The sequence below is a fragment of the Amblyomma americanum genome, chromosome 2 (genome assembly GCF_052857255.1).
Source record: "Amblyomma americanum isolate KBUSLIRL-KWMA chromosome 2, ASM5285725v1, whole genome shotgun sequence".
In the NCBI taxonomy this organism is placed as follows: Eukaryota; Metazoa; Arthropoda; class Arachnida; order Ixodida; family Ixodidae; genus Amblyomma; species Amblyomma americanum.
The window spans coordinates 8882938-8910554 of record NC_135498.1 but is presented as its reverse complement, the minus strand read 5'-3'; the positions used below and the strand labels follow the sequence as shown (position 1 = coordinate 8910554).

General features: G+C 50.0%; 1 protein-coding gene across 11 annotated transcripts in view; it reads right to left on the bottom strand.

Moving 5' to 3' along the window:
• The window catches only part of Rbp6 (RNA-binding protein 6), a 509349-nt gene that overhangs the window by 72607 nt on the left and 409125 nt on the right, over positions 1-27617 (bottom strand). For all 11 annotated transcript variants that reach the window (XM_077652967.1, XM_077652959.1, XM_077652964.1 and 8 more), the window contains one exon: positions 1996-2065. In XM_077652967.1, coding sequence (XP_077509093.1) covers positions 1996-2065 — 70 coding nt within the window. The remainder of the gene's footprint in view (positions 1-1995; positions 2066-27617) is intronic.

Below are 27617 nucleotides of genomic sequence, written 5' to 3'. Positions count from 1 at the left end.
CGCTGCCGTCGTTTTCCCGGTGGTGCAGCGAAGCCGGCGCTACGCGGCGTTTCTTTACTGGTGCGTCCCGCATCTCGAGCAAAGCCAGCGACAAAGATAATACGGGCGTGAAAACAGTAAAGGGAAAGCGCGCCAGGGGATCGAGGGGGAAGCAAGGAGCAGGCGCAGGAAACTTTTTGCCTCCCAGGGCGTCTGCATCGTCGTGGTCTTGTGCCGAAGGCGTTTCTCGACACCCATCCCCCTCTCCCCGCGCTCTTCCCTTTTCCTCCTTCGCGGCGGCTCTCTCTGACGATACTTTTAATCCGGTCGCCCGGCGATTCTTCGCGTTATTTACTGCCTGAGCTTCAGGAGTGCGTGCGTATGTGCGCGTGTCGTCCGCTGCCACAAACGAACAGTTTTGTCTCCTCGGCCGGCTTGCACTTGTTCCTCTCTCCCTCTCGCCTTTTCTCTGCTACCCCTCTTTTTCTCTCTGCGCGTCCGGCAACTTAGTACGTTTATTTTATCCCATTCCCGTCTCTGTTTTGTTATTTGGCGCGCTTTCTCTTCCCGTATATACTTCCCGGCAAATCCGTCTTCCGTTTCCTTGTTCGGTACTCATTGGGCACGGATTTCGTTTCGTTCGTTGTTATTTTCCTTTTCTCTCTTGCCAGCATCACGGCTCTTTCCTAATATAACTTTCTCTTACTTTTCATTGCAGCATTAGTCTTTTCGTATTGGTTCACCTGCCGAAGCTCTACGACAATCATTTCCGTTGTCTTGTTTTTGTTTTGTTTCGCAAGCACTGCTTCCCTGCTTGGCACTACACATTGTAACTCCACGGGAAGACAAGCCACGCTGTATGAGTTTTGCCCATGTGCCCCAGATTTTTGTATTACATTGTTACAAAAATTAAAACAAAAATGTAAGCCATGTTCCTCGCCTTTCAATTCCTTCACGCTATCCTTACCACCTTCTCTCAATTAATTTATTAAATCAGAGATGATAGGCCTGTGGCTCACATACTTGAAAAGGTATTCTTTAATCCTGAGAAGACGTGGAAAACATCAACGGGCCCAAGGCTATCTAAATAAGCCTCAAAAATTGATCATTGCTGTATTACGAGCAGACTTCCGGCAAATGAGGATGTCATGATCTTCATATTATGTTAAACAGAGCCACTTTCCACGTATTACTAGGCATCTGCGAGAAAACAGTGCGGTCAGATATAAGCTTAGCATTTTTTTTTCAGGAATAAACGAGATGAGGAGGCCCGGCTGCTCTCTCAGCATTGTTTGATCAAAAGCTCTGTTACCGACTCAAAACTTACAGGTCAGTGAAACAAATTCCAATTTCGGTGCGCCAGGAGAGCCGAATATTTTTTTGTGAACTACCATAATTGTGCCAAACAAGTACACGGACATCGAAGTTCAGTCACCGACTGGGGTTTCAGCTCCCAGAGTTATCTTATCACAGGCAATAATAATAATAATTGGTTTTTGGGGAAAGGAAATGGTGCAGTATCTGTCTCATATATCGGCGGACACCTGAACCGCGCAGTAAGGGAAGGGACAAAGGAGGGAGTGAAAAAAGAAAGGAAGAAATAGGTGCCGTAGTGGAGGACTCAAAAATTTTACTGAGGCAACATTTTCTCTTCTAAAGGTACTTAGTAATCACGACACTGCGAAAAACGCAAGGTGGCGACACCTGGCTACTGAATGATGCTTTTACCAATTAAAACATGGCAACTGAGGCAGAATACTTAACATGCCAGAGAACATAAGCAATTCCGAGTTCGTCGGCGAACAAGCTTATGAGCAGAAAAAAAAACTGAAATTCTTTCCTCAGAATGAAAGAACTTTTCGCGTAATTTAGGAGCATCGCCGCCGGAACTTGACGTGCAGTTGAATACTGATTAAGAGAGAAGGATGGTGAACGGTTGCAAGGGGAGAAGGCATCACTCTAAATGGGAACCAAAGTGTGAATGAAAGGTTGAAAAGGAGACGTGTCCCCACTCACCGGCACCTCTTCCCCGTGCCACGTTGTTGGGCATCATGACTTCTTTCGGCTGCGCCTTCTTGCATTCAACCTGCACGATAGAAAGAAAAAGGCGTATTTACTTATTTTCTCACTGAAGAGGCCGTACAGGCCTAGCAGGCGTTTTGGATGGGAGGGGTAGACACAACTGGTGAAAGCAGTGCTAGAAAAAAAAAAAAAACTAGTGCTAAGAAAGAGAGACTTTTATAAGTGCGGCAAATGAAAAGAATTCAAGGTCACAAAAATAAACGAAAGCAACAGTGTTCTACTGGACAAACACAAGACAAAATATAATTCGGAGCACGTGGTTAAGGTGAATACAGTACAGCAGTGCTGCAGAGAAAAAGAGCTAAAAGTAAAATGGAGTGCGTAATAATGACCAGTCAACTAAAAAAGAAAGTCAATGTTGAAAACTCCGATAAATTCATTTTCGTTCTTTTATGAATTAAAAGCTGCTGATAACAGAAATCTCCCACTAGACTGTGTGTCTCTCCGATGAGACAAATAATAAGGCAAGCAAATGTATTAATGTCCGAGCCTGACCGTTTTACAGGTAGAGGCGTGCCTCGTAATAGTCAGGATCTATGCAAAAGTTATGCTAATTAGGAGAAACGGCAGCAGCGTTGGCAGTTTGGGAGTTCACACATGCGGTGAAACCGCGGCATAAAAAATTGTAGACAGAAAGTCGTTCTGTATCGGAAATAGCTCCGTGTCAAGTAAGCGGTAAAGAATCGGGAAAACTTATGCATGTAAGGTGGTTGAACTATAAGCGGGCGCTGCGTGAGAGAGACATGTGTATACACGTAGATAGCTGTGAAGGCGCTGAAGCGCGGTCACAATGGCTCTGCTCGAACCACTGGCGTAAAATCATCGAGAAAGGGGGAGAAAACTCCTCGTCTCTTGTGCTGTGTAAGCACTGTTTTCACCAGAAGGAAAAAAGGAAAGTAGCCAAGGGAACAAGAAAAAAAATTGGAGGGCACAGTTAAGCTTCACTTTAATGATATGACGCGATAGCATTATGGGTTGACTGACATATACGCAGAAGGTCATTCTCTACATTCACAGATCCCCGGGAGTCCTCACACCCCTCCTAGGGCAGTAGTGCAGTGGCTAAGCGACGCGCAACTGCCCTGCATGGCAGGTGCTCCCGGCGGTAGGCTTTGTGCGGCCCAGGTTGCTATTCCCGAGCGAACAATCATTAACTGCCACCTGCCACCAGGGTGGGCAGGTTGTGATGAAGCCGCAAGGTCACGCGACCTAGGTGGTCCACCTGTCTCCTAGGTTGATCTTTGGGGACAACCTGCAAGAGCCGTGCGCGTGATTTTTCGCTCACAACGCCGACATCGCCGACACCGCAATTTTTTGCCCAACGAGGCCTTTAGCATTATGGCTTTAAAATTAAGGGCAAAAATAATTTAAGACCTTATAGGTGGCCAAGAATACATTAGAGGCAACGAAATACAATCTGACAAAGTCCACTTAAAGGGCGTATGAAGTGGACGCTTGAAAAATAATACGTTCCAGCACGCCTCCCCGCACCAGATTTTACCCCAGGAGATAGATACGGTACATCCAAGAGCTAGAAACTAAGGCGTATCTGTGCTGTGGAATAGTCTCGATGTTAGCTATAAGCGAGTGAAGGTAATCAATTGCAAAAGCGCCGAACATTTCTATGAATACGACTGCTGTTGTCCGCACGTCCTCGCACATCTTTCCTCCTCGCCCCAGCCCAACAGTCAGCGCACACTACCGCCAACACAAGAGGGAACACTGTTTAAAACACCCAAGTTATCTTTAACTCGGCGAGGTCAGTACAGCATTGCGAAGCATATTTTTTAGCCGGCAAACTAGGTAGCACATGTCAATGGATGGTTGGTTGAACACGAACTTCTGCAGTTGTATGTTCGGACCTTTTTATATCGGCGTTAAAAAAGTTTCCGAAATTGCTCCGTTTACATCCGTGAGCAATCATGTTGCCCTCGGCTTCAAGGGGAACTGAGTTTCCTTCCATATATCTGTAACTTCGTTACAGGCCATTTAGTTAATAACGAGGTTTAAGCGCACGATCGTCTTCACCGAACACTAAACGGATGTCCTCTCATTCGCACCCACTAGGCCACACTGTATACACGTACACTGAATTCTCAAAGCGCACGGACCGCACAGAAGGTCATCAGGGTACGCGAACTGGCGCCGCCTGGCGCCGGGTTAGAGAGAAAAAACAAACAAACCAGAAGGCCCAAAACAAAAATCAAGATCCGCTTGGGGCGGGGAGGGCGGTGTTTAGAAGCCGAGTGCCAGTCGACGAGAACATTAACGAAGACGCCCGGGCGTCGACAGCATAAATGCAAATTGATAGCCGATTAGCAAAAAAGCGGGCGCCCCCATTTAACGGACGACTGGCGAATGCGCCGCGCTTCCGCCGCCGGACGCAGTGGTGTTGCAACGGAGTGGACTTCCAGGCTGGAGGGACAAGCGCAGCGCTAAAACGCGCCTAGCTGCTGCTTCTGCCGCGAGGATGCACGAGTTCGCCCGCGAGAGAGAGAGAGAGAAGGCACGGCTCGCGCCAGCGCCTCTTCTGAACTGTTTACGCCGCATCAAGCGACGTGGGAAGGCAGCGCGTAGTTTGTGCCAGTAGCACAGCTCGTTAAAGCTGTTGCGAGGCGCTCTCTCGCTCGTCGCTTTGCTGCTGGCGTCCGGGCTGTAAAATGGGCGGCCGCCTCGTCGCCCCTCTCTCAGTCATCTTCTCTCTTTCCAGCTGGAAGTTGATTACCGCGCGTCCGGCCGAAAGAAGGCGGAACCAACGAAAGGCGAGGAGCCAAAGGGTTGTTGGGCGTAGAACGCGGACAGGGGGAGCTGTTTGAAAGCGCGTCGCCAAACACGATCGGCGAAAATGTGTTCCGGCACGCTGACATGGTGCGCGCGCTTCTCTGGTGTCGCTTTGCATAGTTTGGGACCGTTAGCGCCGACGGCTTGGTCAGTTGCGCTTTTTCCTTTCTTGTCTGCAATCTTACCCATTTATTTCATGCCCTCTTTTTTTCTTATTCGACCTATTACAGGGTTCGTAAAAATGCAATTTTACGAAGAGTGACAATTTTACTTTCATAGATAACAGAAGTGATAACTTCGTCTTTTTACGTGCGATGAGAGGCCTTCAGCGAGTCTGTGCACGCGCATCGATCTTAGCGCTCCCACTGGCTGTTCTCTGGCCAGTAAGCTAAATGCCCTGGGACATTACTGCTTGCGCCAAACGGAAGATGTGTTGGAGCGCACCGTCGTTTGAAAGCTCCGTTCACCGGAAGAGACTGCAGGTACTCTTTGCTCGCTGACTACATAAGGGCTGGCTAGCACGACGACTCTCATTTTCAATTTTAACGTAACATTTTGAATTATTTTTCATAGAGACCTTTTCCGCACTTAATCAAAACAAGTAAAGACACGCTGAATGAAGTGAAACGCTGCAACATTAGCACTATACCCGCATAAACGAGCAGTACTAGCTGCCAGACTGCCTCTCAAGCAACGTAGGCAAGTGCTCTGCTAATGTTAACATAATATTAATACAATCTGATTTATAGTTGAAACTAAGAACATGAACGCACACACTTATATGGGAAGATGGAACGTGAAGTAATGCAGTAATTAGACACATAAGTGATCAGAGTGGTAGCCTTGGCTTCTCTGCTATTTGCTCGCTGTCCGGACGCCGAATTCCACACAGCGGATACAAGTGACACAACTTCCCAGGACTAAAGTGAGGTCATTGAGACGCACGACCTGCCTCTCTCGAGATCCAAGAAACGACGGTCGACTAAAGTGCAGCGCAGCAGCATCGGGCAGATTGTGCGAAGCAGAATCGGCAGCAGGCCCGACGACCTCTTCGGGCTATTAAAGGATTGCGACGCCCAAAGGCCACGACGGGCGACTGAAAAGGCAGGCCGCCCGCGAGCGCAAACACACGGCCAAAGGGGGGGGGGGGGGACCTAAAGAGGAGGAAGATGAGAATGAGGAGGAGAAGGGGCCAGCCAGCACGGGAGCGCGCGCTCGACCTAATGGGCTATCGAGAGAAACGACTTGCAAATGTGTCGAGAGAGGCGAGCTCGCCCGGAGAGTGTCTCATAAGTGGCGGCGGGGCGCGCGAAGGAGTTGCGAAGCGGATGATGCGCCTTCCCGGCTGCTCTCAGAGGCCGAGCCTGGCTCCGGGAGCGAACGGGAACAGCGACGGGAAGAAAGGAAGGAAGGCAGGCGAGAGGACGGGACGCTCCGCGCGCATAAATGATCTTTAATACGAGGGCCAACAAGGAGAGGAGAGCGCTGCCGAGCCGCTGCAGGAACTCGGTGTACTTATGCGGGCGCTCGCCGCACCATGTTTACGCAAGGTCGGGTTCTTTTCTCGGGTTGTACCTCCGAAACGACCGTGCTAGCTAGCGGAGAAGAGCACGAACTTGGGGCCGCTCGAGGGGTAGTTAAAAGATGAGCGTGTGTTTTCGTTAAGGGCGGAAGACGTGGGTGTTTTCTCTCGAAACACTAGGGAGCGCAGAGACGCCCCAATTTTCAGAGCACGCTTGCAGCTTTCTACGTAGACGTGGTGGCACTGTGTGAGGGCGCTTTCGGAAGAAATTTTAAACTGTTTAATACGATCGCCCGCGCTAACTTGCATCTTTTGTGTTAAAGAAATATGTCAGACACATCGTCGTCACATTTTCGAACACTTTCATTGACTATGCTATCCGAAGGTGCCAATGTTCACCGACGCTGCACGGACGGCACGCAGCGGCGACAGGGACAAGAGGCACCATTAACGTAATCGACGCAGTTTGGAGACAACATGCCATTTGGGACGGCATCAGATACAGCTTGCCAAGCATTTACTTTTCTTCACTCCCCGGCGAAGCTGATAGTCGACAACCATGCGCCCAGGAACTCATCTCTTTTTTCCTTCCCTTAGTTTTTTGCCATCTCGCCGGCCGAACTTCCCGGGAATCAGTGAAAACCACTCCACCCGAGCAGCAGAGCCGCGTTTTGGTCATTTTCCAAACTAATAACTACTCGCCAAGAGCACCCACCCACCAGTGTTCGCGGCATAGCAGCAGCAATGCGATAGACCCTTTGTTGGGCGGGCAGGCGACGTTAACGTCCGTTCGGCTTCGCACGGGCACAAAGCGACGTTCCCTTTTAAGAGTTCCCTCTTTTTTTTCTATTTCTTTAATCAAGCCTCTCCATTATGTCTCTTCTGCTAACTCGCTTTTTCTTTTCAAAAACCTTTGGCGCTTAATTCTTCCGTGCCCGACGGCCACACAGCCATTACTGTTCATTTTTCAAATGGCAAGCTCGATCATCAGCAAGCTCCCTTCGCCAATCGGGGCTTTCCTAAATTGAACTCTCTCTATACCGGCGCTTTCACTTCCCTTTATCTTTCCCGTTGTCGCGTTTATGTTTTCATTGGATTTCGAGCCGTCTGGACCTTCCCTTCGTGTCTCTTGATAGCTTGCTGCGCCTCACTTAAAATCAGGGCAAGCTGCAATTTTGTATCCCGTTCTCATTCTCTTCGTATTTTTATTTTATTTCTATTTATAAGTTGTTCTTTTTTCTGTTTAAGCACGCCGCGCCCCCATTCCTTACTGCGCTCTCAACTCTCCGACACCTCAGGATAACGTTTTACGGCCGGGTTGTGACGTCGTAGGGGGGCTGGGCTTTGTAATGCGACGACGAGTTCCAGTCACAGCGGGAGATATCGAAACAACGAGCTGGGCCCGCGAAACTAAAAGGAATCAAGCGAACGAGGAAAAATCGCGGAGACGTTAGCCAATGGGAAAGAAACGCAAATGACAAAAAAGCAGAGACCAAGATGAATTTGGAACAAGCGCGAGAGGGCGGTGAGGGTTGAGCAGAGATTTTTCGGAGATGTTTAATGCTAGCGTGAGCTCGACTACGATGGCATAGGCTCCTATGAAAGAGAATGCGCTGAACGTGTAGTAGTCACTAATTCAGAACAATTCAGAGAAACTGGAGTCCGCTCAAGCTGATGTAATTGCTTTACATTTAAAAGAGAGACTGCAAACCACATACACAGCCAGTTTTGGGCAAACTTGCCAGTCACATGAAAGGTCCGTCATAGCCAGTGGAAGGAACTCAATGACAGAAAATTGCACTGCGCAAACACACAACACAAAAATGGCGGCGTCTTACTCTAGCCTCGGCAAGTCAATCTCCACCCTCCAGAAGCACCACCCACTAGCCACCGCACCAGCCTAGCAAGAGGGCTGATTGACCACCCACTCTAAATCCTGCTCTCCACCGTACCCACCTACCTTACTCCACCCTGCCCAAGGCTTTTACGAACTAGAAGCCCACGCCGTAACGGAACGAAAAGGCGACAATACCATGGAATTAAAAAAAAAAAAACAGTTGTTAGACAGCCAGCTGCACCTCAGAAGCGCGTGCGAGGCCTCGACTTAGAGCAAAACCATTAGGGTAACTATTAGAGCATTAGGGTAAATGCATCAGAGTGATCATCGAGGATTAATCCAGCTTCTTTAATAGATTTTGCGCGTGGGACATCTGATGGCCCCGTCTTTTTTTGGCCTGTCTATTATGTTGCTATCGATACAAGACGTACGTGCCTAATATAGCCGTCCGTTGCGGGATATGATGTACGGACTGTTGCCTAGTGTGAGAACGTCCATATTGCATATTTAAGCAAGACCTTCGCCGCCACAACCCAAGAAAGGCGTGGTCGAATTGTTTCGGTGCCGCTATTTTATTGACGTAGCGATAGCCGTAAATAAATAGGTAAATAATAATTTATTTATTCTTTATTAGGCGCACCGCTCCAGGGCAGAGTAAATGACGTGAATCGCTGACCGCGATTAACTTTTCGTCGGCTGCAACAAGTTTAGAAAGTTTCACAGTCTTTCTTCGAAGACGTGTGGCTCCTTTCGTATAAACTGGCGCCAAATGAAGCCTCTCTTGCTCAAATTCACAAGATTCCGGAGTTGTAACCGAACAATTTCAGCTTAAGTACTACATCATGCAAAGAAAATACCGAAGTTGATAAGAATGAAAACATTGAAACCAGCTAACAGCATATGTCCTTTCAAACGAACAGGCTATCAGCTCAATACGGCACAAGCCTCGTGGAATGCGCCACTCTCAAGGCCACACTCAAAAGCACGAAATCGAAGTTAGTAGTAATAATTAGCATAATAAAGTTACGGCTTTGGAGCAGCAAATAGCAATCCGCCTCTGTAAAATATTTTGAGGTCGAATCACGATATTGCAAGCTCGCTAAGACGGAATGCCGGGCTTGGTGGTAATTCATCTTTGAAGGAACAGCGCAACGACACAGCGCTCATGTTGTGGTGTTTTTTTCTGCGCTGTTCCGCAAAAAATTTTGCAAGCCAACGTGACCTGTAACGACTGAGGTCGATACATCCACCCTTAAGCCGGCATCGCTTGGAACGAGATAAGGGAAATAAGCTAAGCCTGAATCATGATTGCCAGTCTATGACGACAAACGGACAAAAATGAAGACATTGTTAGAGTTATTTTTTCCCTCTTGTCTACACTGTAGCCACTGCACAACGAGAGAAACAAGGAACAGAGAAAAAACCTAGCAGAATTAAGACACACTGTACCATTGTTCTTATCTTTCTACTGGTGCAAGGAGTGCCAGCTGTTCTGAATAACAGTTGTCCTCCATACAAGTTCCTCTTTTTCCTTCCTCGGTGCAAATGCACGCCTCCGTTATGCTGCCACACCATGCGCACTGATGACGCAACGGCGACAAAAAAAGCGACTGCAAAAACAGTGAACACCGAAGCTTGAGAGATAATCGAAAGGCAAGAATAAATATTCTTCCCTGATTCAAAGAGAGCGCCTCGCATACTCCACCTTTTCGTTCGTACGCGGCCGTAAGGAGAGAAAGAAGGAAGGAAAGACCGGGCGAAGGAGGAGAGGGTTCACGCACGCACACACAAGCACATACTAATTTTCTACATTCAAGAAGCAAGGCTACGAGGGCGTCGTAAGTAATCCCTCGAAGTTCAATTCCATTCGGTACGTCATCAGTAACTCGCTCGGCTCGCTCTTTGAGCGTGCGTGCTGCGCGCCGCCCTTTCTCTCTCTCCGCCTTTTTTTCTCCTCTTCGTCCTCACGCGTCGCTTCGAGAGAGTGCGCCATCTCATTTCACGAAGACCCCATTTTCCGCGAACAGTCCCCGACTGCATCGCTGCTGCTTCCTTCGAATGTTTCCTCACCTCGTGTATGAGGGGGGGTATTTCGCTGCTGCGCGCACTGCCGAGCACAGTCTCGAGGAACGCATTGGAAGCCGTTTGAACGGCACCGAAAAATCAAGACCCGCCCACCACCGCCGCCTCGTGAATGTGATCGCGCACGCGTCGCACTAACCCACGGCTGCTGCGTATCCTCCTCGACTCATTCCCGCCGTTGCTCTTCATTCCGTCACGATGTTGGGAAGAACAGCTCTTGATGGTCTCGTCGAAGCCGTTCGCACTGGCTTCCTTTTTTTTTTATTTATTTCCTCCACTTCGGCAGTGCCGGCTCCTTCTCTCTCTATCCCTCTGTAAGGCTTGCTCTCGTGCTACATTTAGTCGCGCAAATTTTGATATCGTTCTGCTCCGAGCGCGCGCGCGCTCTCCGAGGACTCGCGAGGCTGGCGCGCGCGGAGAAAGAATCAATAAACCAATTTTCCGGCCGGTGTAGCTGATGAACCGTATAGTGCGCCACGAAAGAGACACACGATCTCTTCCCTCCTGCTACAAGGATTCCGTTCAATTTTTCGACATTCTCTCCCCTTAATTCGCTTCTATCTTATCTCTCTTCTCGACGACTCACCGTTTCCTTCCGGTTCCCCGCCCAATCCTTTCAGACTTTTGAATCGGGTGAGCAGTGGCGGCGAAGCTACATAGGCCGCGCCGGCAAGTTCTATTTGAGATTCTCACAGCTGCGTGTTCGGTTCGGTCGCAATCTTCTGCCGCAGCCGTGAGCTGTGTTAGGCTACAGAGACAGTGCCATTTATTTTTTTCGCGCCACGATGGCCACGATTAAGGGAGTAACGAGCTCAGCAACGTGACGAATAAAAAAAAACGTTAACAGAAGGATCCACCGCTTCCGGTGGGCATCGTTGCTTTATTAGCCACTGTTTAAGGCCACTGTATTGCTGTAATGTTGTCTGCGGGCAATCACGCAACCAAATTGAACGCTTCAGTCATACGCCGAGACTCCCAGTCGCCCCGTGGTGTGGATCAGTCTAGCCCATCTTTCTCGCAACGTCTTCCTGGCAACGTTCCTAAAAACGTTCATCCTCAAAACGTACTACGTGACGAGTACGTCCAACAGCATTGCAAGATCGTTTTGTGCAAGCTTATATATTTATTTTTTACAGACCAACTACTTTAATTTTTTTTATTTATTTGTTTAATTATATATTTATTTATTTAACTACTGCAGCTACAATGTCAAGGCCAAAGCTGCCCCGACAGAGTACTTGGTAAGTTTCTGCCTACAGCTGTTCCTATATCCTTCGCGCCATTTTGTGCCCATATTCTAACAGGCTCGAGACGTTTTCTTCCCCACCAAAATATGCTCACAAAGTTGAACCTATTTAGCATATAATAGTACTGCAGGCGCTTTTAACTTGGAGTTCGCAGCGTGATGCTAAACCAGCATGCCCACGCCGTTGTGTCCCGCCCTAAGATAGTTCAGGAGGAGGCTATCACGGTAAGTGGACGTAAACCTTGCATCGCCTGTCGAATTTAGTCGACTGAGTTTATAAAACGTCTATCAACGATTGCAACGTGTACTATTTTTACGAAGTTTGCAATTTTAGCCAGTTGACACGTCATGCCAGTCACACTAAATCAAACAGCGCTCCCTAACAAGTGACGCTAGCCGGGTTCAAAGATGTTCAAGAACAAGGATGACTCGCGGCTTCAGTAGATCACGCTTCTGTTGGGACCGCGTTTTAGCCGACGCTATAAAGTTCTTGCTAGTTCTTCGCCGCAAGGGGTTATTGCCTTCGTGATGACATTCTCATCAGCATAGAATAAACACTGTCCAGACGTTAAGGTCGAAAATTCTGTCCGCAAGAGGATGAGCCACGTCATACTTCTGCTGACGGGGTGCGCATACTCGGCAGCGATTGAGCGGCGTTAGGAAATGTGGGTGCCGCTGACGATGCCACAGCAGCGTCTTGAGCCCTGAGCTGACAGCAGCGAAACTCTCCTGAGGGGCCCACACGAACAAGTACCGGACTCTGATTGGTGCCAAACTCGGGGATATGGTTGAATGAAAGATGTTGGGAGCATCCCCTTTGAGAACGGGTGGTGGCGGGTGACGTCATGGTCGGTGTTTTTGTTTTCCTTTACATTTCTCTAATAAATCTCTCAAACTTGAAGGTATTATGTGGACGTCCTCCGATTTTGATTTAAATACAGATTATTTTGATTTGTACGATGTACCTATTCTGAATAACTTTTATTTCTATGTCATTATCCTGATTTTATGCCATAATCCTCCAACTGTGTTTTTGCTAATGTCTACCAAATATGCATTCACATTACTTTCGTTATCACTAAACTCTAAGGCCTCGGGCATAGTAACTCCGTCGTCATCTGGATAGATACTGCCAAATTCTAGCAAAATCTAGCAACGCTAGAGAGGTCTGCGAGCCTCACGGAAGATGGATGGATGGAATAAAGGAGCGTCCCCTTTGAAAGGGGGTGGTGACAGTTGCCGCCATGCTCGGCTTTTTTTCTCTATATTTCTTTCAACAATCCGTCACACTTAACAGTGATACATAAAATTTGCCACTTTCTTTAAATGCAGTTTTCAATCCATAAATTGTGACCTTACGTCCTCACCCTGCTTTTGAGCTACCAATCTTCCAATCGGTTTTTGCTCATTTCCACCCCAGATTCATTCGTGCGCTGTGCTATGTGAGTGCACGTTAAAGATCCACATGTAGTCGAAATTATTCCGGAGCCCTCCACTACGGCACCTCTTTCTTCCTTTCTTCTTAAACTCCCACCTTCCCTCCTTTCCTCACGGTGCGGTTGAGGTGTCCGCCGATATATGAGACAGATACTGCGCCATTTCCTTTCCTCAAAGAACCACTAATTAGATTCATTCACATGCCCATTGTTAAGTTTAAACCCTACGATCTCAGAAAGAGTGACTGTGCCCACATGGACATCCGAATGGATACCACCATATTTTAGTATAATATTCGTTTGTTTCTACATATTTACTACACACTGCACATACATGTGTCATCTTCCTAGTTAAATTTCTTTTTGTAGCTTAGCATTCTAAAAAATCCTGATCTAGCTTCAAAGAGTAAGGCACTATCTCTTGAGTTATCATAGAACAATTCCCTCCTAATTTATCTTTTCCAATTTCTATATAATTCTATAGTTTGCTTATTTTCCATTGAATTATTTCATTTATATCTTCAGTGGTTCTTACGTGTCGCTTAAAGCTTTTTATTTCTCCGTCCTTGTTCGCTGCGTACTTACAAGTTCAGCTTCCCAGTCCTTTTCCTCCGCTTTGAGTCATCAACGCCTTTCTATGTAAGTATTTAAACACCTTAGCTGCCCACCTGCTATCGTCCAATTTGCTCAGGCGTTCTTCATAAAATATCTTAGTCTGAGCTTCCCGAGCTTCAAGCGATGACCAGCCGATGTGCCCCTTGTACTGCATGGTTTGTGGCTTGTCGAGGATGGATGGATGAATGGATGGAAGGTAGGAGCGTCCCCTTTGCCGTCATGTTCAGCTTTTTTCCCTTTATTTTTGTTTAACTGTGTTGTAAGTTGTAATTAAAACTCGACATTTTCTTTAAATACGTTTTCCTACACTTCTAACCTTACGTCAGCTCTCTGCTTTTGAGCCTAGTGGATTATTACGCCACCTTGCAGCATTCAGACCAATCGCTCAGCGTAGCTCAAACCATGATACTCTGAAGCATGGAGAAGTTGCAGTTGATCGCTCGCGGTCATACAGGACCGCAAAGAGCGTCGGTGGAGCCAAGCTCCTCAATTCAAAGAATTGACATTCTGCACTTGCAACATGATCATCCTACACACAGTTGCGACAAGAAGTGGAACCGTTATAATTCCATTCTAGCCTGTACTGGCAGAAATCAAGAGGCACAGAGTGCCCTTGCCGAACCGCCTCATCGATAACCTTCCGACGTGCACAGTCACTTATGTGCTTAATGTCGACCGCACGAGAAATGCATATGTAACTACGCCAGTCACAGCCACCGCATTCGATGGCAAATGTCCAAATCTCCTCTTCCAACCTGATTCTGAAGCCCCCCACATAGCTCTATATCTAACCTTCGTAGTCACTCTGTTACCCTGAAAGACCGCCAGTTATCTGTTGTCCGCATAAGTCCACTTCCTCTTGTTGTTTTCCATCGTTCTATCATTAGAGACATTTAGAATAGAGCATACCGCGACCGCTACCGCTGTCGCTTACCGCGCGCCGCAAATGCGCACGCGCTGATTGGTCCGCGGCAGCAGGCGTGCGCGCAGCTGGCCGGCACCTGGTGCCATGGCCACCCTAGAACGATCTGAGCAAGCGCAGTGGAGGTGCACAGGATGAAGTCAGCGGGTAGCGGCAACGGTACGCGGTATGATAAAAGTCTCCGTGAACTCCAACTTGTGCGTGCGAAATCAATATCTCCCACATTTCATTACGCAATGGATTTCATTATGCAGAGACCACTGCGTGCCCTGATCGCTTCTATTCGCGTCTGTACGGAACCATTCAGCAACCATGCAGCACGATGCGCACCTGCATGCCAGGCCAGCTTGCAGCTGGAAAAGCTCAATGGACGCGCAGTCCGCTGCATTCGCAATTTCGGCGAAGCCCTGAGTGTCGAGTTGCTGCGTTTTCGTTAAAGAACGGAGCAATCGCTGCGGAGCAATGCATCCGATGGCACACTGGAGAGAGAGAGAAAAAAAAGGTTTTCTTCCCCTCCTTTCTTGTTTCTCTCTTTCGCGAGCAGCATTACGCGGGCAGGGAGGGCCCTTCAATTTAACAGAGAACGAAAACTGCCTCAGCCCGCACGAATCTGGCACACGTTTTTTCTCAGTCCTCATAATAAAAACCGCGCCTGCCGCGAGCGCGAGGGAAGATAAGAAAGCCGAGTCGTAACTGAATCTGGAAGAGCGGAGGAGATACGTGGAGGAGCACCAGCGGTGGAGGAGCGGGGATTCGTGAAATAACGTTAACGGAACGGGCGAGAGAGAGAGAGAGATACGGGGAGAAACAGAGAAGGAAAGAAAGGGAAATTAGAAGGCAAGAAAAAGGAGAAAGAGGAAGGAACCTGCTCGTTTGGTACGTATAGTGGGCGCCACATCGGGCTCCACCATTAAGCTCAACGACGTGCTTCGACGACGGAACTTTCGAATACGCTTGGTCGAGCATTTGCGCGCGGTGCGCACTTACGTACGCGCTCACGGGGTGTATGTGCGTGCGCGTGCGCACTTTTTACATCGCCCTTTAGTTTCGTGCGCAGTTTTATCTGCTTGCTTTTTTGGCCGTGGCGTGTCTCTCTTGCAGGCAGCGAACCCTGTTAGTTTAGGCAGCGATACGTTCTTTTAATTTCCTTGGAGGCAGCAGCAGCAGCCACGCGCGCGGCGCGGAGTTTGCGTCTCCTGCGCTAAAGCACCCTGCTGCGACTCCTTGGCTCGGAACGGGGCCGTTTTTCTGGGCTGCGAACGCTCCACTCCGAGTTGGAAACGTTTTCCGCAAGCTGTTCGCCTCAATGGGTGCCTCGGGGAAATGGGGCGGAAACGGAGAACGAGGCGAATAGGCGGCCGGCACGGAAAGGGGGAACAGAAAACAGCTTGCGGGTGCGTGAGAGAGAGAAAGAGAGAAGTGCGATTCAACTGCGCCTTTCATTTCCATGCCTGATCAGAAGTGCTTGAGGAGATGCAGCGCCCGCGGAGACGACTGCAGTTTGTAGTGTGATCTCTGGCACCGAGCCCTCGACTTTCAAGTGTGAACTGGCGGGGGATTTTTTTTTCAATGCGCGCAAGATTTTTCTGAAAAAGGCGCAGCTCTACGATTTTTCAGAGGTATCACGATAGCGTAGAACTCAGACGTTCATGATTGCGCACAGACGCGCACCGGGGACGGTGTCACGTCAGCAGAATAGCCGAGCAGACGAGCTGCAACTGGCAATCGATCTGTACGCATGCGCGTACTCTCCTCCGTTTCGCCACTGCAGTCTTGCATGGGACGCTAGTTGAATGTCTGACCAACGCTGCCGCGATAATGATAAACAAATCGGAGACCTTTAGAGGCTTAACTACCTCGGTGTGACAAGTACCTCCGCGTGAGGTTACCGCGTACGAAGTGGCTAGACATTTCTCAGGTGCTGCATGGTCCCAAGATTTTCGTTTTGTTAACGATCCTTAACGAAGGCCCACTTTCGTGCCGGCGATAAAACGTGAAACGTATACATCCGCCATGGTGGTTCAGTTGCGATAAAGTTAGTCACTACTGAGCCCGAATCCATTCGCTCGATTCATGCTGCGACGGCCACGTCTCGCCAGAAGCTACATGCGAAAACGCCTCTGTGTCGAGATTTATGAGCGATTTTTGTTTAGATTAGGAGTTCGATTTAGAAGCTCAGGTTTTCGTAACTGATTCAGAGGCCTACGAGGTGTTACGTGATGATCGTTTGTCGGGTTACAGTGTGATTGCGATGATTGTATAAATGTGACGCACCATTATAATGAACCAGTTGAAGTTCCGCGCTCTGTCCTCTTAGCTTCTTCCTCGTCCCTTGTCTTTCTTGCGCGGTTTCAAGATGCATTCTACTACTAGTCACCAACTAGCCCGCCTCTCTCTATTATCCCCGTTAAGAAAAGGCTGAAATCACTGATGAATGAGGTGCAGCGTCAGAAAGAGATATAGCTCATACGAGGTTTGCTTCTGGGCCATGCAGCGTGGGACGTTTTTATTTCGGCAGCCCTCCTCATCTCTCAGAGTTGGGGATAAGTACATAATCATCAGTTCTCTGGAGTTTAGGAATTGCGAGGGTGCTACTAGAGCCCTGCTACTTGCCCGAGTAACAAGCCTAGAATGGTTTGTGTATTTTTGACGAAAGGTGCACTACATATCATCCTTCAAGCGCCAAGAATCCTTCGAGCCCAGGTTTCAATGCGCAACGACGCAACAGTGCCAAAATAAAGAAATAAATATATAGAGGGAAATACCGACTGCCTGTGGCACAAATATACAGCAAATGACTCATTTCAAGTGCAAAAAAAGGGGGGGACGAAATGAAAGCAAAGACGCACAGTTCGTAAGGTGCGACGTTGCCGGTGACCGAATTCGGCACCGTGTTTTGCTAAAAGGAGCCGATGCCACAGGCAACAGCAGTGACTGCGTATACTTGTTTGTGGGTCGACAAGTACCGGCACGAGCAGGAGGTTCCGGAGAGAGCGAGAGAGAGACACAAGAAGAAAAAACCGGAACGTCTTGAAGGAAAGACCAGCAGCTGCGAATAGGGGAAGAACCGGCAGTTGCACACGCTGCGAGAAGGCCTTTGCTAAGCCGATACGCACTTGCAGCAGAGCAAGAAAGCAGAGAGAGAAGTCGTATCGAGCCCCGAACGAGAAGAGGGACGACGACGGGTGGCACCGACGCGTCCGAAATGAAAAGATCATCGATCGGCGCATTCGCGACGGCAGCAGCAGCAGGAACGCATCTCCATGACGGCTCGCTCCCCGACCAACGAGAGAGCCACTCCTCGGACTAGGGAGACGCGAGGCCGTTCTCGAAACGGGGGGAGACAAAAGCCCGAGCCAAATCGCCGTGGCTGCCTAGACGACGACGACAAGTCGACGCGGCGGCGCATCGAAGATGCTGCTACGCTGTGCCGGAGGTGGTGGAGAGAGCGGGGGGATGGGGACTCCTCACGCGCCGCCGCGGGATAGCCGTAAATTACGTTTGCGATAACGGCCCTTCGTCGGCGGAGGAAATCCGTCGCGCTTCGCCCGCTCGCCGTCGGTCGCCGGCGATGGAAATAAATGCGTTGGCCATCTGTCCGCTTCGATTTGCAAAGCACTCCATCGCGCGCCGAAGGGAAGAGGGGAGAAGACTCCGGAAGCCGCGACACTTCCCCGCGCGCGCGTGTGTGTGTTCAGCGCCGTGGCGCACTCCACTGTAGGCTCCCCGTCGACGACGCGCTGACGGCAGTTTTGCGGCGTCGTCAGGCTCCTTCCGACGTTCCTCACTCGCGCGCGATACTGCTCTCTTCTGGCTAGAAGCCCCGTCTTCCCCACCTTCCTCCTTTCCTCTCTGGTGCTGCTGCGCCGGCTCTGAATCGGCCGCATCCTCGAGCGCTTCTCTGCACAGCGCTCAGAGGCCGTGGGCTGGCTTCAATTTTCGCGCGTTTTTCTTTTTTGTTGTTGTTCTTGTTCTGTTATTGAGCGGCGCTTTTACGAGCTTGCCTCGAATTCGGCTCTTGTCGCAGGCAGGCGAACGAAGGAACGTGCGCCAAGCTGTAGTAACTAGCTCGCGCGAGCACTCCAACGAGCCGAGCCGCACGCTCGTTTTCGTCACTCGGCCGCTCGCGCAGACCTTGGGTGCCTCCTGCCGCACTCGAGTGAATGAAGCGATGCGCTCGTAGAAAGGATCGCGAACGGAGCGCTTCATACGCGATGCGACTCCGAAAATAACGCCGGGAGGCTGGAATCGGTAAGCGTTGGAATTTAGGCGGAAGAGGAAAAAAAGAAAAGAGTCGCTCTGAAAAGATAGCGACACGAAGACGGGGAGGCAACTGGGCGGTTTGAATTATGAAATTTCAGTGCTCGAAAACACTTAAACCGCAACGTGCTCGAACTGCCATACCATGCGGTAGCCTTTATAGACTTGAAATGACACTATTAGCGACAGAATAACTGAGTGCAAAAAGAGCGTCCTATCGGCTGGCTCATACCAGACCGCACCATTCAGTACTAGACTGCCATACTCAGCGTTTTTTTGCACCCATCAACAAACTCGTAAAACCAACAGGGACCGATATACTGCGGAAACAATTAAACAAACGACCCCAATCCGTTTAAATACTCTAATTGAAGCACTCCGGCAGCGGCGAACACGTATGGGCAGGCGGCAGATATATTTCGCCAGCTGTTATGTGCAGAAGAACGAAAGCCATGCTGAACAAAATCAAGCAAAAATACAGCGGGTTGTATGTAGCCTCCAAAGCTCGGATGTTTACTGCTCTGCAGATGTCTGGCATTGTGTATCCTGGTGTTCCGTATTTAGATTTGCACGTCGTAAAGTTTTTCTTTTTGCCCTTTCCTCAGTGTGGACCGGCAGAATAAGACTGCTCCGCGGCGAAGCTCTGGTTAATGTGGTGTGTGGTGTGCGCTTTGCTTCCACATCGTTTCTCAACAAAACTTCAAAACAGAACGTCGAAACATGAGTTCGAAGTCTTTTGCGAAGCTTTGACTGTGAAGATTCCTGTGACAGGCACTTGGGTGAGAATTTGTTCCTTCCATTAGGACTAGTCAGTAGTTTAAACATGGAGACAGAGATGCCCCACTACAAGGGACGTGTTGAAACGCACCGGCCATTCATTTGCCAGTTGCCAAGCGCACCACACCAGCGCTTACGAACAGGACACCCGTGATAGTAGCGGCTCAGTGCTAACGCATCGGCAATTCTCGGCAGTTCTGGATGCCAATGTAAGTGGAAGCATTACATTGCATGCCTCTGTACACGTGTAACAAACAGACTGAATAAAACTGCGCCCACAACAAGCATGCATGATGTCCTCCTCGCGAACAGCGCTGACTGTTTTCGACACTAGCCCAATAGCACTCTGCTCTGGCAATTCGGATCTGTACGGTGCGGCACCACGCATGAAACAAATTTTTCTCATGGAAAGAAGCATAAATTTACCGCCACTATATTTACAAACAGCAGCAAAAGAAAAGGAAAAAGGGTGCCAAAATCCCGGCATGCACGTTTGTACGTGTGAGCGTCAAATAAACGCAGCAGTCTGGAAACTTTTCGCTTTTCGCTTTCCCTTGGAACGCGACGACAGGATCTGGACGGCGTTTCGTTCACGTTCTGGGTTTCTTCAAGGTTCATTAAACGCGATGCGCGGCTGCCGCTCGCGCTCGAAATCTTGTTTTTAAAAACCTGACGCCCAACCAAGCACGGCGCGCACTTCACTTTGCATATCGGGGGGGGGGGGGGGGGGGGGGGACGAATAGGGGCTCCCATGTACACACACAGTCGCACGCGACGGGAGTTTCGAACAACAACAATGTGCACAGCGTTTCAAAAACGAAATACACAAAAAAGGGAGAAAGAGCGGCCCGAATAAACGCGCGCGTGTATGCGCATTTGTAGCGAGGCAGAATTACAGCTTTTCTCCCGAGAACACTCGGGACAGCGGTGCTTATTCGGAGCGCCCAACGCGCGAGTGCAAGGCGCGGAAATAATTAATGGCCGTCACCCACGCAACCAACCAGCGATATGGCAGCAGCCCGGCGCGGTTCGGAAGCTCGGAGAAAAGGCCACTCTTGCGTTACACGAGTTTCCAATTGAAATATTAGTCGGAGGCGCACAGCCGGCGAAGAAACGTGAGAGCACCCTTCCCCCTTTCATTCCTCCTCTCCCCTAGCTCCTTTAGAAGTGACAAATAAAACTAGAAGAGGCATCAGGAGAAAAGGGAAAGAGGTGGGTTTCTTTCCCGAAACGTTCTCTTCAATCCCCCTCCCCCCTCTCCCCTCTGTCTCTGCTTGATTTCGGCCTCATTAAAGTGGCCCCATGCATGCTTGCGAGAAATGTAGGACAAGTAGGAGCGATGAATGCCTCGTACTCGACGCTAGAAAGCACGGTGTCTCCTTGTCTCTCGCTTCTATAAGGACTCTGGCGTTACATTCGTAAGCATCCATTCTCTTTAGCTCGTGGAAAGAAGGAAAGGGAGCTGTTGCGTGCAGGCCGCCGTCGCACGGAGGGAGGGAAACATCCGGGCGATTGGTTAAGACGGCGGCGGCAAGCGGGCGCCATTTACTTTTCACCGCTCGCCGATTCCGAACAGGGCCGCTTGCGGCTCGCGACGAAACAGGAATCGATATATAAAGCCGGGCGCGCAAGATTAAGCGAGTTGTCATTGGCGGGATACAAGAAAGCAGGGAGGAACCAGACTCGCTTGCCGACAAAAAGAAAGAAGGAAAAATAGAGTGGGGCATAAATGCTCAAATTTCTAGAGCGTAACGCGAACGGCGTACGCGGTATTATATCGCTTTCGATCCGGCTTCTACACTACTGTAGGAGACCGAATGATGGTTGAGAACAGGGAGAAGAGGAAGAAGGGGAAGGGGGGGGGGGGGGGGGGAGTTGAGCCCGCGTGTAGAGCGCGCGCCGTAGCGCGGCGACCAAATCGGAAATTACTCGAGCGATTTCCATAAGTCAAACGCTCTCCCGCGCGTGCGTCGCTTTGAGCGTGCCGAAGCTCTCTCGCTGCGCCTACAGCGTCCTCTTCGTTGCAGCGCTCGCGGGCGCGCGGTACAACCGCAGCAGTGCTGCTGTCGCTGGCGGAACAGCGCGAATCGGATAGACGCGGCGGCGTGAATATATTCGAGACGCGGGAAAAGCGAGGCGCTGGTTTCGCACGCGGCGAGCAAAGCGGAGGCAGGCAGCTTCGGGAGCCGTAATTTATGCGCATATGACGACGACGACGCCGAGCTGAAACTGTTTTATTCTGACCCGATCCTCCGTCCTCCGCTTTCTCCTCCTCTTTTTCTCGGAGTGGCGGTTCTTGTGTACGCAATGCCAGAGGAACCTTCCTATAGCTTCGCATCTGAACGACGTTACTCCGCGCAGGCACGAATTTCAAGGCTCGCAAAGAAAGCAGCGCGGACAATTAAGTGTCTGTAATAGTAATCAGGGGTTCGCCTAAACATGAGATACCATGCGACACCCGGACGACGCAGTACGCGTTTGACTCGACACAGTGGCCCTGAAGTTCTTATCTGGCCGAAATGTGGAAATTGGCTCAGTTCGGAAATATGTGCGTTCTTCACTAAATAACTGAGAGAATTACCTTACAAGGCTGGCAGACTTCGGACTTTTCCTGACTGACGGGCTGAATTGAAGGCCGGAGTTGACACTGGATATATATTTTTCTTTTACTCTCTTCCACCCGCTAGGTCTCGTGCTGCGCGTAAAAGTGCGTCATATAATGCCCTGCGCTAAAGAAAAAAGACTTAATTGTTTTATTCGGCTGCGGTTTTACGATCTTCTGAGATTCTTTCCACGCCAACAACAAAGACAGTAGCTATAAGTGAACACCACAGTCGGTGCACCACGTAGATCTATTGATTCCGTCTTTCGCTATTCTTTTCTAACGCTCCGTCCCTTTTTTAGCCTCAGACCTATTTCAGAGAAATACAGCAGCTGTGGCATATGCAGGAACTTCGATAGTTGTCAGTCTGATGTAGCCCTTCTCCTAACAACACTATAGCACTGCAATGAAGCCACCTTACCAAAGAACGCTCGTATTGTTTCAATTTGACACTTTTTCGCAGCATAGCGTTTTCGGAACAAAATATGAAAAGATGCGAAAAACTAACGCCCCCATAGCGGAATGAACGCTTCTTATAGGATCAGGATGCATTTAAACCAAATGACAAATCGGGCTGAAAACATGCGCGGGACTCTGAGATGGCGTCATTGTGAACCAGCACTGGCGCGCCTGTTTCTCCTTGTTTTCTCCGAACCTCTTTCTCATACTGCACACAGGCTGAAACCTTTTCCCTCTTTCTTTCTTTTGCAAGTAATCCCCCGCTGCCCTCGCTTCATCAAAGAAACCACACTTCTCTCTCCGTATAGCTCGACAATAAAGCAGTCGGCGCCTCGGCTACTGCTTATTACAGGTATTTCAAAATCACCCCAGTCGCCGCAATTGGTCCCAGGCCATCGGGAGGAGAAGAAAAGACGAGGGGGGACGGCAGGCCTAAGCCGTCACAGAGCACGATCATTATGGAGCGCGCGGAAAATATCCTCGCCGTATAGTGTGCTCACGCGGCTGTGTCGTCGACGGGATTCGAGTGGGTGGGAAGAAAACTGCTCATTGCTTTAGCTAAGGCACACTGGACAAAAAGTTTAACGCTCTGCCTGGGAGACAGTTACGACAGCAGATGTCGTAAGGCGGGCACGATGAGGGGGAGAAGGCGAGTGGAAGGAAGGAGGAGGGCGAAACAGACAGCCCACTCTGTTAATACGAGCAAACCAATCATGCGCGAACAGCAAGGGGCTGACTCCAGTCGAGCTGAGGATTAGGCGAAAGCGAAGACCAAATCGCAGTCATCCCTCCCGGTGCAGGAAGGATCGGCGAGACGGTATCGAGAGCGGACACAGGCATAGCTTCCACCTATGCGGAGTTTTCTCGTTTGTTTTTGTGGTATACTGATAGCGCATGTTTTAAACTGCATTTTCATGTATCGCTTATCAGCCACGCAAGCAGTCGTCGGCAGATCACATGTTCATCGGCCTATAAAAAGGCACTGTCTCAATAAACGTTTGTTCAGTTCCAGCCTGGCGTCCGTCTGATACACAACAGTTGGCGACGAGGCAGCGACGGCGATGGCCGTCGGCAGGATCGGCGAGTATCGTCTCGGCACGAACGCGTCATGGGACGAATACGTCGAGCGCCTGGAAATGTTCTGCGAAGCGAACCAGATAACGAAAGAAGAGCAGAAAAGAGCAGTCCTGTTGAGCAGCTGCGGCGAAGAAGTGTACGGGCTCATCGTAACTTTGGTGAAGCCAGAAAGACCGACAGCAGCAACCTACGAAGAAATCAAGACTGCCGTTCGCAAGCACCTGCATCCAAAGCCTTCGGAGCTGTATGCAAGGTTTTTGTTCTACAGGCGAAACCAGGCTGCCGAGGAATCGGTTGCGGACTACGTCACGGCGCTTCGGAAGCTAGCCGAAGACTGCGGTTTTGGCAGCGCCCAACTCCCGTTGGACGTCATGATGCGGGATCGTTTCGTATGCGGACTCCGGAACGAAGGGGTTCAACAGCGACTTCTCGCAGAACACAGCCTTACGTTTAAGGTTGCGTATGACTTGGCCACAGCTGCAGAAGCAACCGCTAAGCAACAGCGAGACATACGCAAACACGGTCGATACGAGACGGACTGCCAGGAAATGGTACAAGCAACCCGTGCGAAGCAAGACACCCCAGCGGAGGGGTCCAGCTGTTACCGGTGCAACGGTAAGCACGCTCCACATTTGTGCCGTTTTAGAAAGGCGACATGCTTCAACTGCAAAAGGGTTGGACATATAGCTAAGGCTTGTCGGTCGAAAGACGACAGTAGAACTGCTCGGAAGACAGCGTATGAGCAAAAGAAGAAAGGAGATAAGAGCAAGGGCGTGTACGAAATGAGTGCGTTGTTTTCCCTGTGCGAAGTGAATGAGCAAGAACAGAAGTTCATGGTTCAAGTAACGATTGAAGGGCAAGAAGTTCCGATGGAGGTTGATTCTGGCGCATCGTGCTCAATTGTGAGTGAAGATACGTTCAGGGTTGTTGAAAGGAATCACGGTAAAATACCACTGCAAGATTCTGGAACAACTATCGTAACCTGGTCAAAGGAGGCGTTACCCGTGCTGGGTCAAGCAAGTGTCTTGGTGGAATTCAAAGGCAGGAAGGCAAAGCTACCTTTGCTCGTAGTACAGAAGCAAGGCAACAGCCTGATTGGGAGAAACTGGTTTAACCCGTTAGGTATTGGCTTGCGGGGTATACAGCAAGTAAACGTGGAGGACGTGCCTTCGCGATTTCCCGAGGTGTTTCGCAGAGACCTTCCTGGCTTCAACGGACCGCCAGTTCACATCGAACTGAAAGAGGACGCCCAACCGGTGTTCCTCAAAAGTCGACCAGTTCCATTGGCCCTCAAGGACGACGTGGCCAACGAAGTGGACCGCTTGGTGCAACAAGGTGTATGGGAGCCCGTCAGCTACTCCAACTGGGCAACACCACTGGTAGTGGTAAGAAAAAAAGATGGAACTTTACGTCTTTGCGGCGACTATCGCAGTACCGTAAACAAAGCTATTAAGAGCAGTGGATACCACTTGCCCACTACAGCGGAAATGCTCACAGCTCTAAGTTCAAGCAAGTTTTTTACCAAGTTGGATCTAGCCCAAGCTTATCAGCAGCTTACGCTAGACGACGAGACGGCTGAGGTGCTCACAGTTAACACGATAAAGGGACTGTACAAGGTTAAGCGGCTGCCGTTTGGCATTTCGGTCGCACCTTGGGTTTTTCAACGAGTCATCGACACGCTGTTAGCGGGCGTTCCCGGAGTGAAAGCTTATCTGGATGACATATTAATTTCTGGATGTAACGCCGAAGAGCACGCCGAGAGATTAGAGACTGTGCTATCGCGTCTGCAGAAGGCACAGCTACGAGTAAACAAGGACAAGTGTGAATTTAACCAGACGAGCATCGAATTCTTGGGACACAGGATTGATGACTCAGGAGTACATCCCAGCCGAAGCAAGACGGACGCCATCCAGCAAGCGCCTGCGCCCGCAAGCAAAAAGGAGCTGCAAGCCTTTTTGGGATTGCTGAATTTCTACAGCAGTTTCCTCAAGGGCAGGACGGAAGCGGCCGAACCGCTTTATCGACTGCTAGACCGTGACCACGAATGGAAGTGGACAGGTGAGCATCAGCGGGCTTTTGAGAGACTGAAAAATTTGCTCAGCTCAGACGCCGTACTTGTGCCCTACGATTGCAAGCGTCCTTTAATTTTGTGCTGCGACGCATCGCCTGTGGGGGTGGGGGCAGTGCTAGCCCATCGTGCGGATGACGGGAAGGAGCAGCCCATAGCTTATGCTTCTCGCACTCTTGGCGTCAGTGAACGCAACTATGCTCAGATTGATAGAGAGGGTTTGGCTGTGGTCTTTGGCGTAAAAAAGTTCCACCAGTACCTAGCTGGGCGAGAATTTACAGTGATAACAGACCACAAGCCGTTACTCGGCCTGTTTAACACGGACAAGCGAGTGCCCGAAGTTGTGTCGCCCAGAATGCTGCGTTGGATTTTACTGTTGTCTGCGTATAACTACCACCTTGAGTACAGACGAGGCCAAGACAACTCCAACGCCGATGCACTCAGTCGTCTACCAGCCCCGGGAGACGAGGACGAGCCAAGACCGCCTGGGGACGTGCTCTTGTTGGAAGCGGTCGACTGCGCACCGCTGCAAGCGGCGGACATTGCTGCGCTGATCAAAAAGGACTCGGTTCTATCCCGGGTAAAGGAATGGCTACTCAGTGGCTGGCCGTCAACACAAGTGGACAGCAAGTTTGCGCCTTATGAGGTGAGACGGTCGGAGTTGTCATTGCATCGTGATTGCATACTGTGGGGGAATCGCGTCATAATTCCAACCGCAGCAAGAGAGAATGTGCTGCAACTCCTGCATGCAAATCATCCAGGGATGAGTGCCATGAAAGCATCAGCTAGAGGGCTCATGTGGTGGCCGAAGATGGACCACGAAATTGAGGAGTTTGTTCGGCACTGTCATCCGTGCCAGAATAACCGGCAAAGTGATGCCAAGGCTCCAGTGCATTTTTGGATCAAGCCAGATCAGCCTTGGAGTCGACTGCACATTGATTTCGCTGGCCCAGTCAAAGGAGACGTTTTCTTAGTCGTGGTAGACGCGTACAGCAATTGGGCTGAAGTCGAAATCATGCCATCCATGAAAGCTACGGCTGTCGTCAACAGCTTAAGGAAGATGTTTGCGACACATGGTGTACCGGACGTTATCGTTTCAGATAACGGCACAGCTTTCACTAGCACAGAGTTGCAAATGTTTTTGAAGTGTAATGGCGTGCGTGCAATTTTCACTGCACCTTATCATCCAGCCAGCAATGGTAGGGCGGAGAGGATGGTAAGAGAAGTTAAAGAAGCATTGAAGAAGCAGCAGGAAGGTTCGACACAGTGCAAGATTTCCCGGTTTCTGTTTAAGCAACACACGACGCCACATTCGGTCACGGGAAAATCGCCAGCAGAGTTAATGTTCGGACGAAGACTGAGGTCAGCGTTAGACAGACTCCATCCGGACCGGCAACACGCGCCTGAGTTACAACGACCGGAGACTAAGAGGTTTCGTGTCGGTGACGCGGTCTACGCTAAAAGCTTTTGCCCAGGTCCAAGGTGGAAGGCTGCCAGTGTTGTGGCAGTCAGAGGTCCGGTGTCGTACGTGGTACAGCTAAACAACGGCGAGCGTCATCACAGGCACCGCAACCAGTTGAGGAGCGCCTGGACGCGGCTCGTAGTTGACCCAGTCACAAGTGAGGACTACCACGTCAGGCTTCCTCCTACAGCCAGGCAGCCACAGCCGCTGTCTGCTAGCCCAGAAGCAACCCCTGGGGCGAGTCCAGGCCAAGCCACCCAAGTACCGGTCGAGCCGCGAAGATCAACGCGTGTTCGACGGCCTGTCCTGCGTTATGGCATTAATGGCTAGCTAGTCCGTTTTGGATTGTGCAAATCTTAGGAGAAAGGAGTGTGGTATACTGATAGCGCATGTTTTAAACTGCATTTTCA